Source organism: Vidua chalybeata, chromosome Z, assembly GCF_026979565.1.
Source record: "Vidua chalybeata isolate OUT-0048 chromosome Z, bVidCha1 merged haplotype, whole genome shotgun sequence".
Classification (NCBI taxonomy): domain Eukaryota; kingdom Metazoa; phylum Chordata; class Aves; order Passeriformes; family Viduidae; genus Vidua; species Vidua chalybeata.
This window is the reverse complement of record NC_071570.1, coordinates 35,733,410-35,749,699: the sequence shown is the minus strand read 5'-3', so window position 1 is coordinate 35,749,699 and position 16,290 is coordinate 35,733,410. Positions and strand designations below refer to the sequence as shown.

General features: G+C 35.8%; 1 protein-coding gene across 1 annotated transcript in view; it reads right to left on the bottom strand.

The window, feature by feature from the left end:
* Positions 1 to 16,290, bottom strand: part of HCN1 (hyperpolarization activated cyclic nucleotide gated potassium channel 1) — a 193,712-nt gene that overhangs the window by 87,332 nt on the left and 90,090 nt on the right. Inside the window, exon 3 of the mRNA XM_053932652.1 lies at positions 4,148 to 4,309. Within this exon, the coding sequence (XP_053788627.1) occupies positions 4,148 to 4,309 (162 nt within the window). The remainder of the gene's footprint in view (positions 1 to 4,147; positions 4,310 to 16,290) is intronic.

Below are 16,290 nucleotides of genomic sequence, written 5' to 3'. Positions count from 1 at the left end.
TAAATATATGTTAGCATAGTTCTCAGGGCATTATAAATCCTAACCATCTCCTCCCTTTCTGAATTTCCCTATCAAATATTAATTTAAGTAATTCATTTTATAATAAGAGAGACTTCCAGATTCTGTAGCAGAAATTCTGAAATTGTTTTACTAGCAATGCTGATACCGTCAGAGATGAAAAAGGTCTGATTTCCTTTGCCCAAGAGGAAATTATGAGACACAAATGGGCGTCAATACAATGCAAAATCCCAGGTTACTAAATCCATCCTAGAACACCCCGGAGCTGTAAACAATCCAACTGCAAGGACAGAAAGGAAGACAAAACAAAATAAATCAGAGTACCTGAAAGCTCTTGCTGAACAAATATTGGCTGACTGCCAGGGGAAATGCCAGAAAAGTAAGGCATTCCAAAACCTTTACAATCTCTTTTGGCTTTTAAAAAACTCACCATTCCAGTTAAATTCTATACCTCTCCGCTACACTTTTATCTCACAAAGGGAACATTATAAATAAAAAGATCTGTAAAACCCAGGTAAATAGCTTGCTTAAGGGACCATATGTTTTCCTAACCATACAACTAATTATTGCACATATAGACAGGAACACATAGATTGGGAATATTCAGACACATTAGCAGACAGACACTGTTAGTAATGATCTGCTGCAAGGTATGCTTCATTACAGGCTGTGATGTTTAGCTGGCCAGATGCCATCAGTGGCAAAAGTGTCATCTCTCATCTCTACTTGCCTAGAAACCCTCCCCATATAAGACATGACTAGGTGAGTTCATCAGCTGGGACCCACACACTAATTTTGCAATTACTGCACCTAAACTGAATGCAGAATCTTGGTTTGCATAGACTGACTATAGCAGAGGATCACTGTGCTTTTCTGGTTTTATCTGTACTTAGTGTTTTGTGTGGATCTGCAAGTTTTACTCTTAATTTTCTAAGGAACTACTGGCTCAAACTCTGAGGCATGACAAAAATGTTTAGTCTATGAGTCATTATGGAAGTAAACTAGTCTAAAGCAATGCAGATCAGAAACCTGAGGATAAATCACACAGGGAGCTGCAGATAATAGGCTTTCTGACCCAAGGAGAAATTAGGCAGCATCATTAAGAAAGTCTGTGAAACTTCTTCAGAAAAGACCTTCTTTAGGAATTAAAAAATCCTACTGTTGAAAAAAACTAAAATGGCGTCAAAGATCTATATTCCCTCCTAAAAGTAATTTACTCTTATTTTGTCTGTAATGGATGGGATGGAATGTGACTTAAAGTGAGGGAGGTGCTGGGGGGAAAAAACTGCTACTGACTTTCCTATGATATTTACCAGCGTTCTTATTTTTAATGGCCAGTACACCGATATTCTGGAAGATGTCAGCTCTGGCAGTCATTTCATTGCAAGACGAGGGCCTATGTTAGGAACTGCCAAGAGGTTCAAGCTGAGAGTACAGATACAATATGGGCTCATAATTATTATCAAGGCAGAGAGTCTAGCAATGGGATCTTTGTTGAACTACTTAGGTTGTAGGTTGGTACAGTGTTAACCAGTGTTATCCTTTTTACAGAGAGGGCTTTCCATTTTATAGTCTCCTTCATGTTGCACTACAAGGTTTCTATAACCTTTCAAAGACAAAAATCCAACTAACTTGTTTTGTTTCAATTGCATTCAGTCACATTGTTCAAAGAGGTAGTAAGCCACTTGCAACCTGGGTTCATTTTCCTGTTCCTCTGTCACATTAAATTTAATCTACACTACTTTCCTTTACAGTATTTATAAATTAAAACCACGAGCATGCCTTAGGCATTTGGATAATTTCATGTATCAGTTTAGACAGATGAAACAGCTTTCAAGACAAGGCTTTTAAAAGTTCTTTCACTCTGCAGCCTGAAGCAACTAATGTGCAAGACAGAATGGAACTATGGACTGGAAGAGTAGGCTAGGCTGCGTCAGTTGAGAAGACATCATGTCATCCTTCCAACTTCCTTACTTCTTTTATTAACAGATTAGCTGCAAAGCTTTGACTTGCCACTGACTTACATTTTGGAAAAATTGAGTTTTTCTGGCTGAGCACACACTGGCTTGAATAAGTCTTCAAGACAGTGATTACAATTAATAAGTTCAAAATTTTACATTTGCATCCAAATGACTGCGCCACTACCAGGTGCAGTCATTTCAGTATCAAAAGTTAAAATTCAGAGTAGATTAAATTATTATATGCTAAGGTATACCAGGAGAGTACAGTTTCCCTCTTGTCAAAGCTCTTGCAGTATCAGAAATGTGAAACCCTGTCAAACAAGATGCCTGTTAGTTAAGATTCAGAATACACCAGAAAAGCACATAACCATCATCATCATTATCAACCTCCTATAGCGTTTCCACTATCGTTTTTGAGGACTGATATCCCCATGACAACTTCATTGTCTTTTTTTAGTGTTAAAGAATTCATTACCAGAGCCTAGAAAACAACTAGGAAATGTCTTGTAACACCATGACACATCTAGAAAGGTCTATATGTTTTCCCTAAGAGTGGTCTTAAATGTGCTCCTGATTCCAGGCTTGCAGCCCACCTTTCTTTTTCTTGCCTCTGGCCTAAAAGACTGCCTATGCTGTAAACTTTATATTCAAATTTCTTCCCAGTGTTCAGTCAACATAAACAAATTCAGTTGATGATAAAAAAAATTTTAATGTTGCAACTTCCACAAAGGATCTTTCCAAGTTTATGTGGACAGTAGAGAGAAAATATTAAAAAAATATTTTCCATAAAAATTCCATAAAAAGTTTCCATAAAAAAAATACCCTGAATGTGGGTGGGCAGAAAGAAGGGTCAGAGCATGTGCATAGCGTGTACAGCTTTCTTAAGATTGAATGTAGCTCTTAAGGAGCAGAGAGAATTTAATAGTTTAGTGTTTTCTAAAAGTTAAATACTTAAATTAAGTGTAATCCAAGGCTTCCTTTCATTCGCTAGCAAGATTTTCATCCAGATCTTTAAAAAGCTGGTGGAAATTTTATGCTTTGTAAACATGAATGGAAAATGTTAGAAAGCAGAACACAGAATACAGCAGAATGGAAAGATGTGCCAGTCAGCACTGTGGTGACCTACTTTTATTGTAGCAATCCCATTTTTGAAGATATGTCAGTATTTTTTTTAGAAAAGCAGGCACAATGAGGTGTCAGCAAACATGCTGGTTATCATTAAAGATGTTGCCTGATGACTGCAAATACTTGTCTGTATGACGGACAGGCTTAGTCAAGGAGCTCCCACATTAATGTGCAGTATCATGTTCCCAAAGGAACAAATACTGTTATGGCTCTACAACAGGAATATGTATCACTGAGCAGATGCCCATCTACAATAAAGATGATGGTTTATGGATCCTAGGATTACAAAACCTGGAGAGATACATATTTTCAGATCACCAATGAGAGAGCTGCTTGGCGCTTTTTGTTTTGGCTACAGATCCATTCCACCAATTTCACTGTATTTCCTATAAAAATGTTCTGTATACTGCCACATTATCTGACTTGGTAAAAAAAAAAAGTATTTTTCACAGCCATTGTCCTTTAAATAGAAAGTCATTACCTGTCCTTATAAATAACACAGAGTCACAGAATGTTCTGTCCTTGAACATTCTGTTCCCACACAGAAAACTATCATACAACTGAGCCTATTTATCTTATTTTACTTATAAAAATCTTGATCTGTGTGTTGGGAACAATGGATCATTATGTGACTCAGAAGTTTACAAACTGAGGATAATATTACACAAAACTAAGGCAAATAATCTACCTCCAGTAGCATTCTGAAATTATGGCCTAAACAGAAAGCAGTGGTGAACTGAGTGCTTCCGTATTTCTTTTGGTGGCTTTTTTTAGGGAATAAGGGTTAATAAACTAGGATGACTTTAAAACTTAAAGTATTTTCTGGCTCATTTACTGACAATGAGTCAATATAATTTTATTGACCATGAGGACTACAAAACAAACTTTAGTTCATTACAAGTGAGCCAATAAAATATCAAAGTAACCTTGAATAAATTGCAGGGCAGCATAATACTAGGCATGTATTTTTACACTAAATTCTGAAGCTAACTGTTTAGAAAAATAATGTTTAGAAAGCACAATGAAAAATGAACAATACTTACAACCATACCGTTTAGGGACACCCAGCAATCTGGTGGGAAATCCTGAAGTAATGGTACTAAAAACTGTAGACAACCATCCCAGTGGCACAGCAGGAGCATCATTCCAATCAAATTAAAGATTCTCACCACTGCACTGGCCAGATCATACGTCATGTGGAAAATCTGCAGACAAAAATTACAGGTGATGTACATGTTGCAAATCAGAAATTAAAGTAATTTAATTTTCATCAGGCAGGTTAAAGGAAAAGAAGTGTCATCCTGAACTTCTAAAAATGGTGAGGTTTCTAAAGCAGGATCATTAATTTGAGCACATGAATTTCAGTAGAGAACCATACTGACACACCTGACTCTTGGCTGCATGCCAGTGTTATGTAAACTGCTAAAAAAGGCAGTTTTGGATAGAAGTCACCCAATAAATTGGATAGAAGTCACCCAATAAAGTGTTTTCTAAAAACCTCCAACTCCTTTCAATTGAAGCAGGACTCACAAGTTAAAAAATACCTGGTTCAGCCAGTGATGCCATTACTATGAGTTTGGTATTTAAATACTAAAAAGTTGTGGGAGATTTAATGACCCATTCAGAAGATTCACTTTTGCAATTATTACCCTCTCAAATGCACAAAAATTTGAGTGAAGGAACAATATAAGTGTTACATTTTTTGGCTTCTACTTCTATACTTTTAATCCAATTTGTATATACCAGTTCACCAATCAAAAATTATAAAAAGGTAGTTGACAGCTTTTAATAATTAGCATTTTCCAAAAATGCTGATAATTCCATGGCTACTACATAGGCTACTGTAGTAGATAAATTCATATCAAACTAATACAGTAAGTTGGATTTCAATGTATTCCTCCATTCTTAAGACACAAATCATTTGCACCTGAGAAGTGTCTTACAGTAAATCACACATAAAATTCTCAAAAACAGAGACATTTTCAGGTTTGTCATGGGCAAATTTGCTGGACAGAATTTGCATAAACAGCAGCAGTCTGCTGCTAATATAGTATGAAAAAATGCATTTAGCACTTCCCTGCTATAATGTACTTCCAATCTATAAATACAGTCATACTCCATACTTCTTATACAATTCAATCAACTAAAGATAAATATAAAACACTGTAACATGCATAATTATCATTATGCAAGAACTATATTTAGAAGCTGAAGAATGTGCAGTTGGTGTTTCATAGAATTTTAAATATAAAATAATATTTAGTAGTGTGGCTAGACATAGAAACCAGAAGATTTAGGACTGAAAATATCAGATTGCTAGAGATATATGGGTACATTGGTAGACAAAATTTTTCATATTTAGATTAAAAAAAATTCACACATAATAGATGGAAAGTTTGCATCGTAACTTTACATTTCTAAACTAAAAGCAGAGGTAAAGTATCCACATTGCAAATGAGTGCAAGTACAAATATGGAGACCACATTGTGGTGTCTTTAACTTTTTATTTGCCTGTAGTATTGTATTGACATATTTACTCTTAGGGGGTGGGAGGGGTGGGATGTGTTGATTTATTTTTTTAAAACTATAGCCAATTATTTTGTTTTTTTTAAACTATAGCCAATATGCCCTGTGGACTGAAGTCATATACTGCACGTTTAATGTTCTTCTATAGGAATTGATTGTAATACCATGAAACAAGAGGAATAAAATAAGCCATATTTTTATAGCTCTTTTTCATAATCGCAAATTACAATTCTCATCTTAATGAGCTAAGCCTCATTAAAACTCCTAGGAGATATGTGAACTGTAGATAAACTGCAGGACAGGAAACTAATGCCATTGATTTAAGGACATAGTGGCTTGCCCATTAGCTGGTCCTCCAGTGGGATAGAAAGAAATACAAGAAGACCACAAATCAGTTTACCTTGATTTTGCAGAACAGATGTGTGCTCAAATCTCTCTATTTCAACAAACTTTTTAACAAGATACTATTCATAACAAAAATAATTCAAACATTTGCATACAACTAAATTTAAGCTCCTAAGCCCTTCACTCACGCAGTTAAATATAAATGCTTGGTTATCATTAAACATTTACCATGCAAAAATGCCTTGCAAATAAGAGGAAATTGCAATTGCAAAATACTTTTGAAAATCTGGCCACTTTATTTAGATTACTAATTTCAAACCTAAAAATTCAGTTTAACCAGAAAGAGAGCAAATTTTGGACAACACATTTCTCAAAATTTACTAGAATTACTTAAGATTATTGCATATGAGGAAAAATTAAAATCCTCCTGAGAACTGACTCTTCCCACAGTTTTGTTTCCTATAATAGGAAAAATTTCATAATTTTTTCTCCTTTTTCATTACTACTCAACTTCATTTCAGTTTTTGTTATCTCTGACAATTTGTGTTTGGCTATAGTAGTGTCATTTTTCATAGTTTCCATATACCTGAAAAATAAAAAATCTAGCCTGTGAACTCACTTCTAAGAACTCATAATTTCTTCCTTTATTACTTTTACAAGCTTTTATCATTATCCTGGAAACCTTAATTTTTTTCCCAAATAACTGACAATGCCTCTGACAATGGCTGAAATGGAACCACAGATTAACAGTTTCCAGTGTTTTGGCACAGTATTGCTCACAGACAATAAGAAATTGCTTAAGAAGTCAGACTTCACAGGTTTTATCTCAGTTTTCACTCACACTTTATTAATTACTCTTTTTATTCCCACATAAGAAGCAGAAAGCAGACTATTCCTTCCTCACATTTAAAATGGAGTGTATATATCAAATTATTCCTGCTAACTTTGATTTCTGAGCCTGAGATGGAAAAACCTTTCCAGTCTTACCAGCCCAGGAGCTTAACTGCATTTTAGGGCTGTCACGTTAAATTAATAGCACATGTATAGTTTAACCAAGTGAACACAAAAGCTGTTGAACTGCTGTTGTGGAATGCACAGGTTACCTCTTCTGCCTTCTGATAACTGGTATTCTGATATTGGTATATTTATTCAGTTGTGGCTTTTAGTTCAGTTCAGAATCATACAATCATAGAACCATGAAAAGGATGGAAAAGATCTCCAAGATCAGCAAGTCTAACTTTTGACTGAACACTACCTTGCCAACTAGTCCATGGCACTGGTCATTTCTTGAACACTTTCAGGGATGGTTATTCCACTGGCTTTGATTTTTAGGTTCAGCTTATATAAAAATTACTTTTTCCAAATAATCAGAATTTAATTCTGATTAAATGAAGGACAAAACTTTGGGATTTCCTAGAAAAATTTATTCAAATCTCACCTCATTGAGTTCATGCAGTCTTCCACTTCTCAGAAGTACTAAAGGTTCTTAGCATCACAAAGCTATCTCACCTTTAGTCTTCAAATCTGCAACATGCCTTGGGCAATATGAAATGGCTCTTGCACCAAGTGAGCTGTGTCGAGTCTAGTATGTTAAACAGCCACAGTGGGGAAAAAAGGGAGAGCTGCACATGTGCAGCTCTGGAAGGCACGCTGAAAGCTGTACTTACAACAGTGAAACTCCAAGCGAGACTGCAGGGCAAAATAACAGATATGAAAGTGAAAAGGGTTTTTTTTATTCAGTCTCTGGGTCAGCCCAAAATTATTAGGTTTATCCCTTAGAGCACCAACTAAGCAGAGATTATAAACAGTAGGATCTGAATTCTCCTATCTGAGCTGAATGTTTACTTTTAAGATAGTAGTTACAACAAAGCTCCCCTGGAAACAAAATAATAGGGAGAGCACAATGCCTCTTTTTGAGCATCCATCTCTTGATCTTCTTTAAACCATGAAAGACAACCATGGCTTTTTTCTTTATCTATTTCATATTTGACAAATCAACTTTAAAAGATACTCTTTATAAATATCACTTGGGACACTATGGGTCTGATTCAACTTCTACCAAAGCCAGTTTTTTTGAGAATTGCAGGTTATCACATTCTACACTGGAAATACATCCACACAAGCAGATGTAAACACACATTGACTGAAATGCCTGGCTATGCCCTCAGAGTAACATTTTACACTCAACTGACTCCTGCTATGTGTGCTTAATTTTATAACAAATAATTAATCATTGATAATTCAGTAGTGGGAAAAGGTATATAGCATTATCAAATCTAATTGCATTTGTGGCCTTAAGCTGACAACAAATGCAAAGATCTGCTTCTGCTTTAGTTGGCCCTGAAGGGAAAACACCAATGATTTAATAAACAGAGTAAACTATTTTTAACATATTCAGAAAAAAAGAACTGTGAATGGCCTATTTTATATGACCTTTAAAATTTGTTACTTTCTAGATGGAGTCAGTCTGACATTAGGTTTTATAATAGGAGTCCCATTTATTCCAATTCAAGGAAATGTACAAATAGAAGCCAGCTTCTGCTGATCAAAAAGAACAGAACAACAAAACAGAAATGTGACAGATTAAACCTGAAAGCATTAATAGAACTACTTTGCTGAAGGAATATTTAGGCAAGACTTGAAAAGGTCACATATAACCAGGAAGCAATATTAATTTACCATATTTAAGTTCTGCAATATTTATTTACCATCTATAAATTCTGCAAATACCATATATAAATACTGTAAATTGGCCAGTGCTACACTAAATATTAAGTGTCACACAGAGGGCATGACTTCACTCAGAATGTGTGGTTTTGTTATCCTCATGTGATAAATGTGTGGGACCTGTCTTGACATCTAAATAAAGAGGAGAAGTCACTTTATCTCTACAAAGAAAAAAGGAAGCAAATGACAAAGGATTCAGGATTCTGAAATAAAATCACCAGTGCTAATTCTCACTTGTTTCAACAGAGGTGGAGGTCTCATTCATCACTTATATTGATGACATGAAGTACCTTATTAGACTAAGCATTTATCTGAAGTGAAGCAAAGTAAAAACAAACCAAAAACATTTTACAGCTGTCAGAAGGACACAAACACAGAATACGAACAGCCTGCCTCTGTGACAAAAGTTCAGCTGTAACTCTTCTTAAGCCATAGTACCAAACTGAGTGTGACCATATGGCAAATAACATTGGAACTGCACATGAACATAGAGACTGATAGTTTTGGCAGCTTGAAGTGTAGGTCCGTTCCCACTTCAGCATTATTTCAAGCATCAGCATCACCTGAACTTCAGCTCAAGCTTCTTGATGGGTCAAATATTTCCACTGACAGCATCACTGAACTCAGGCTGGAGACCATCTGAGCATGGAGCTGAGCTAGAAGGAACATTTATTTTCTTTCATAATTATTTCTATCTTAAAGAGAAGGCAGCTAGGAGACATAGCCAGTCTGTAAATGGCACAAAATATTATTTAAGACTTTTTTTTTTACTAGCTGAGCAAGAGGAACTGTTTCTTTTATTAATGTGAAGATGTACTTTGACAGCAACAAGAAAAGAGAAATAAGTTTTTCCCCTTCAGTCTTTGCCAAGGCAGGGATTCCCACTATGCTAAAAAGGCAGCTGAATAAGCAATGTGAATCCTAAAAAACTGCCTACAACTTTTCAAATATCAGATACCTGACTGCATTTTTAGAAATTAGTATCAGATTCTGAAGCCTATATTCCCTAATTTTAACACACACAACCAGTTCTCATCCTTAGTGAATCTGAAACAAGCAATAAATACCAGACTTACATTTACCAAGAAATCTACAATAAAATATATCTAAATGCCAAGAAAATGCAGGGAGAACCTTAGGAAGAACCAATTCTTCATAAAAAATGCATGCCTGATAAAATTATTCTACAACATTTTTGATCATTCAAGTTACTCAGACACTGAATCCATTTTTATTTTCATTTTTAAGGCATAGCTTTGGTGGCAATTACACTCTACCCTCAGCACACTAGGTCTTTTCCTAAGAGACAGGTATTTAGGAGAGAGAACAGAGCAGTGCCCTGAGTGCACCTTACATTGAAATGGGTAGAAAATGATCCGGTCCACAGACCACTGGATCAAACAGCATAATTCAATCAAAACAAATCAGCTACAATGTTTTCTATGCATTCATAAATATTTTTGCAATCATCATGGTACAAATGGAACACATATAACCAACTTCTTTCAATCTCAGTATTTTCCTGACCTTTTTTAATTTTTTTAAGGCAGTAATATTTTTATCTTCCCTTCTCTGTGAATACAAAATGAAATCAGATACTTTTTCATAATAGATGAAGTACCAAAAGATTGGATGTACACAGAAACTTGTAATTTTTTACATTTACAAAAATTGTATCTGAAAATATTGTTGTAAAACAATTTTTTCAGTAGATCTGTATGTCACATGTCTCAGCAGATGTGGGATTGGGAAGCAAAGGAAATTGCGTGTAGAAAAGCCAAAGAAAGTTTTCTTTTCTGTGATCCTAACTACTCCTCCAAGTATCACTTTGAGATTTAAGTGGATGGTTCATTAAGCACAGTTCTTTTTACTGATGCCTTCTCCCCACTCACATTGCCACATAGCTGAGCTTCAAATCAATTGTCCTAATTATAATATGGCAGTGTAATGATCTCACTGAAAAAAATAAAAATAATGAAGAATATTTCTTCTAGGGAATTGAAGCTGATGTCTTTCTGAAGCTGATAAGGTTCATCTTCCAAACATTGAAATAATGGGCAAAGAATTGAAAATTAAAGTAATTATGTTAAATTTCCTGCGGAATAAAAGTTCTAAGATTAAACTGGTTCTAAATGATTCCTTTCAATAGTGTGCAATATCTTCCTTTCAAAAAGCCCAAGAAATGTTGCTTTATGAGGCACAATTGTTTTAATGTTTATAGATTTGGGTTGTTAAGAATAGATTTAAGCTGTGAATCAAACATGTAGAATTCCATACTATATTGGAATCTGAATTTTGCATTTACTAGTAATTTAATTGAAGAGTTCATAGGCCAATAGTTACAAAAAAAACCCAGCACTATCAGTATAATTCAAGGTAGTTGATTAGTGTACGATATTGCATGAAATTTGGAACTGTTCAACAGTTGAATGCTCAGGCCCTAAATACACAAAATTCATTTGTTCTGATGAAAATCTTGCAATAGCAAATACATTTAAGTCACTCATAGTAATTCAGAGGCATAAAAATCCAGGAAATACCAGATAAAAGAGCATATGTGAATAAATTATTCTTCCAGTAAGGAATCAGTGATTTGTGGTCTAAGTCAATGTTTCATAATATTGACAAATGATTCTAAAAATTATATGGCTAATTGGACAAAATTATAGAGAACCTTTTTTGTAGGAAGTGAAGACCATTGTGCAAATAAAGTCTACTGTTCAAATCTTACTGCCACTCAAAATCACACAGAGGACATCTTTTAGAGTTTTAAAGGTTTAATTTAAAAGATTGCTGAGCAGGTACAAAGAACACACCAGAATAATAATCTTAATAACTTGCCTCAAAAATCACCAAAAGAATTTAAAAATTCAGTTGCATGATAAAAAGCAACATACAGCCAAAAAAACAAACCAAACCAACCATGCAACCAAACAAAAACAAACAAACAAACAAAAAACAAATACACAAAACAAAAAAACCCCAACATTTTGAAGAAGTTGCTCTGGAAATTTGCATATGATAGTCTCTCTTTAAAAATAGTATGTTTATTTGATTTAGTACATAAAACTACCTTGAACTGAATTATTCATATGCTGAATTATTCTATTTTTCTGTGCTCAACAACTGATAAGTACATGGCTATCATTATTAGGAAAAGTGAGAGTATGCTTGCATGCACATGAACATGATTTGCTCACAGTCCTTAATACTCAAATTTTCTACAGACAGCCTGTGAGCTTAAGAAAGTGAGAGATTGAGGAAAAAAAACGCCAAAAGACAAAACAGACATATAGGTAGTATTAAAAAAGAGCAAATATAGTAAGAAGAAACAAGTATTCTTTCATGGTGTTATTTGGGGTTTTTTTTATTATTTTTATGCATTTTCTATCTACTTTAAATTGACATTTGTGTCTGATGGCTAAAATCTTTCTGTATTCAATAGAGGATCAACTTAAATATTACATTTTAATGCTAGCAGTTTTAACAATGAAAGGCTGATGAGGGCCCATCGTGTCTAGAGTTTTTCCATTGTTTTTTGATAAAATAAATTAATATTAAATAATTAAAAATTTTAACATGGTTGTTTTATAATGCTAAGCTATTTTGAAAAACAAAACTGTTTTAAAAAGAAAACTGTTAGTGTACAACAAGCCTAATGTGTAAGTTCCTCTCTCAGTTTTTACTATAATACAGTCTCTCAAAGTTTACATTTAGTAACTTTTTTTTTTTTAACTAGTTAACCTCATTAAACACAATGCCTAATGGGAATAATGGAAAAAGATGGATCCACTAGACTGCATTTTCCAAAAGCTCTGGTTCCCCTGCCAGAGCTCTAGCTGACACTGGAGTCACCCCAGGTGATCACTTGAGGTTCCTCTTCAGAGATTTGGTCTCAACATTTCATCATTCCAGCCAGATTTTATGTGACTACTCAGTCTTGAGAGATCTGCTGTTGAACACTACACAAATAAACATCTTTTGCACAATTCATGGCTTTTAGCTGGCCATTCATGTTTCAATAGACCATACACACCATCATTTCCCTCAGGAAAACCTCTGCCCTCTCAACTATTTTGATTTCACGTATTAACATTTCTGCTGATCATTTCTAGATGTTATTGCCAGATCTCCTTCAGACCAATATTTAAGTCCAGCTTGCACTTGGTGACAGGAACAACCTTCTATGCACTCATTCCTTGCACTCTTGTACTGATCTACTGCTGGGAATTGTCTGTGGGATTGTCTGCAGCCTTTCCCAGTGGATCCACACGGACATCAGAAAGATCAGCTGTGTGCTGCTCCACAGAACAACATGCTCCATCCTGTGTTCTGCAAACTTTACAGGTTTAGCAACCAACAGTGAGCTCTTTCAGCCGAGACCACAATGCTGATGGCTCAGTAATTTAGGCTGCTTTCTTACAGCTTGTTATTTATAAAAGCGACAGATTCAAGAGCAATTCATGGAGCCTTTAAAACTCTGACACCCACCTCCAGTTCCAACATGTTACAAGCACACCAGCAATTAAAGCACCCTCACATCAGGATGGTCGGTGCAGGCTGGTGCTTGTGTTAGCTCTTCGTTGACATCACAGGCCATGGTTCAATACTGGGCTGAAATACTGCAACATTGAGCACAGCACAAAGCAAAAGCACCTCTCATTTCACACCTCTTTCGAACCAAATGCATTTCACTTTTTGGTTTCTTAGGATTAGCATGCTATGTCTCGCAGAGCCTTTTTGCAGTGGCCTGCTTCTGCTTTCTCTCTGTCTCCGAAGTGCAGCTGGAATCAATCTGGCTCATGAGAAGCCGAGTAACTCATACGTGGCAGTCTGACAGCCAATGGAAAAGATGTGGTGAAGCAAAACTGCAGACTGAGAACTTGAAGCAAACATGCTCTTCTTCTTTGAATTATCCCATGTGCCCCAACTTTTTTATTTCTTCCTCAAACAGAAGGAAAACTTTGGAACATTTCCTTGGGATATTTCCTTGGAATCTTTGATTCCATTTACAACGCTCTTCCAAGAACTTTCTTGTTGCGGGTTGAATGCATTCCTCTGCAATACAGGCTGCAATCAACTTTTTTACTTCTCCATCAGTCTGTTTCTATCTAGCCCTTCTCTTTTACAGCTCTAAGCATCCTGATATTTTCCTTTTCTGGTTTCTCTACGTTGCTTATATTTAAAAGAAAAGAAAGATTTCTAAAAAATCGAACATAATTATTTTTAAGAAAAGACTATCCTTTAGCCAATTATAAGCAATTCCAAATTTGTCTTGCGCTTTTGGCTCACTTTGTAGTTTTAAAGGTGGACTCTTCTGTTGCTAAACATCTGGAGGGAAACTATTTACCTTCAGTCAGTAGATGAATATATCCCCCTAATTTCTGTGCTTTCTCTTATTCTTGTTTTCCAGAGCATCCCTGCAGTACAATTTCAGTTCATCTATTCCACATTCTACTTTTTCTATACCCTGTCCCTTTTTTTTCCTTTTATACACTCCAACAGAGAACATTATATAAAAAAAATATTAATAAAAGATTCTCAAGTCCAGAATAAGTAACTCTTCCATCCTTTTTTTAGAATGACTGTACCCAATGGCTACCATGAAAAGATCAGTAGTTCAACTACCACATTGTAACAATATTGCCAAATCTGAGCCAGTATTACTGTGATTTAGGTTACCCTGCAAAACCTGTGATTCACTTAAAAATATCTTTCGGGTTATTCATATTTGCATGCCTATCAAACTTCCCTCAGAAACTGATGGCTAAAATTAGTTACTAAAAATAAAAAGGAAATAGTAATAAGTCTGAGATATTTGCAAAATCACTCAACTCCAGGAAATGGGACAGAGAAAGAAAAGCATTATTTTAAGGTCTACAATAAAAATCGAAGAGTTTGCAAGTTTTCAATGATATTTCAATCAACTTCCTTTTACTAACTTAATCCTAAATTACAGGAATCCTTTGTTTCCAGAAGGCTAAATCCTGGAGCGTTTATCCTGTGTGCTCCCTGTGCTACGGATTACATTTCTGTGACAGAGACTGAATAGCAAGAACAGTATTTACGCAATTGCAGAGTGACAGTGGAATGGAGAGGTATTTATATCATTGCATTTGGCAGCACAAGCACTAGATGCTTCAAGTGTTTCCAAACGCTGTGGTACAGCTAATAACCCAGGAAGAGAACAGTGGAGAACAAAAAGGTGGCAGGAGGGAGGAAATCCAATACATGTAAAAACCGACTCATCATGTATGGAAATAGGCTAAGATTGTGCACTGTTCACGTAATGCCATCAGGAGCACTAGGTTACAGCACTGCACATGTGGTTGACAAGGATGAAAAAAGCAGCACTGAAGCATATCCCAGAGCAATAGAAGTGGTGAGTGCCAGGAGGAGCACCGGCCTGCTGCCAGCCGGGCTGCTCTCTCCTGACATGGTATAATGTTGATTACAACACTTCCAGCTGACTAGGTTTGCCCACATCCCATGATCAAGCATGTAAGCTGAACCCTTCATAAAGAGAGACAGGGTGTCTTGAAGTATTTTGTGGGGATGGTGGCAGAGCCTCTTATTTATCAGCCCCTCTAATTTCTAATGAGGTGGTGAAAAAAAAATATGAGGAGTTTTCAAGCAACTCCATCCCACAAGACAGATAATGTTTTATCTTCAAATACTTTTCCAGCTGCATAACTGCTGTGTACCTGTGAGTTACACATGTGTGTAGCATCACTCTAGGAAGAAAACAGAGCAGAAGTCATGGCTTTGCAGAGCTACAAAAACTATTTGTCTACACAGTTCATATCCTGTAGAGATACTCTATAAGCAATAAGGCTGCAGGAGCTTTCTGAAAGACTGCTGGGTGTGGACTAGCACTTACTCAATTCTTTACCAGGCAGTATTCTCTGAAGTACAATTTTGAAATTACTCTGGACAATTTATCACCTGCCTAAATGACCCTGTCACTTGGTGAGTCCATCTGCATGGAACTTGCTCTAATATTCCCAGCCCCAGAAGCAGCAATAAACAATGACCTTTTGTTTTTAAAAATCAACCTGACAAATACAGCTCCTTCTCCTCTGATGACCTGAAAAACAAAATAATACTAATTCCTGGGTCACCCACATGTTTTCTAGACATTAAAATGCCATTGCTAAATAAAATTGAAAAAAAAAATCCCAACCCACAGTCACGATCATTCTGGAAAATCCTTTGTGGTTTGACTGGCTACCATCTGACTTCTATTTCTGAAATAAACACATTAAAAATAAATAAAGAACTTGTCTTACTTTTTAACATGCCTCATGTTAAATATTCAAACTGTGTTCTGCACAAGTCCTGCACTTATTCTGCTCATTTGTACTTCTTTACAACATGACCTGCAGAACAGCTCATTGTTGAGAAGCAGGAGACATAGATGCTATGGCTCATCCTTGGCTCTCTGCTGGTAATCTCGACAAAACGTGAGAGAAGAGAGAGGACTCTTTGGGGTTGATACCCTATTTCTTGTGCACCCACCACATGGAGGTCATATATTTCTCACATATAGTTTCAACAAATAATGCTCATCCTTTGTACACCCCTTGGA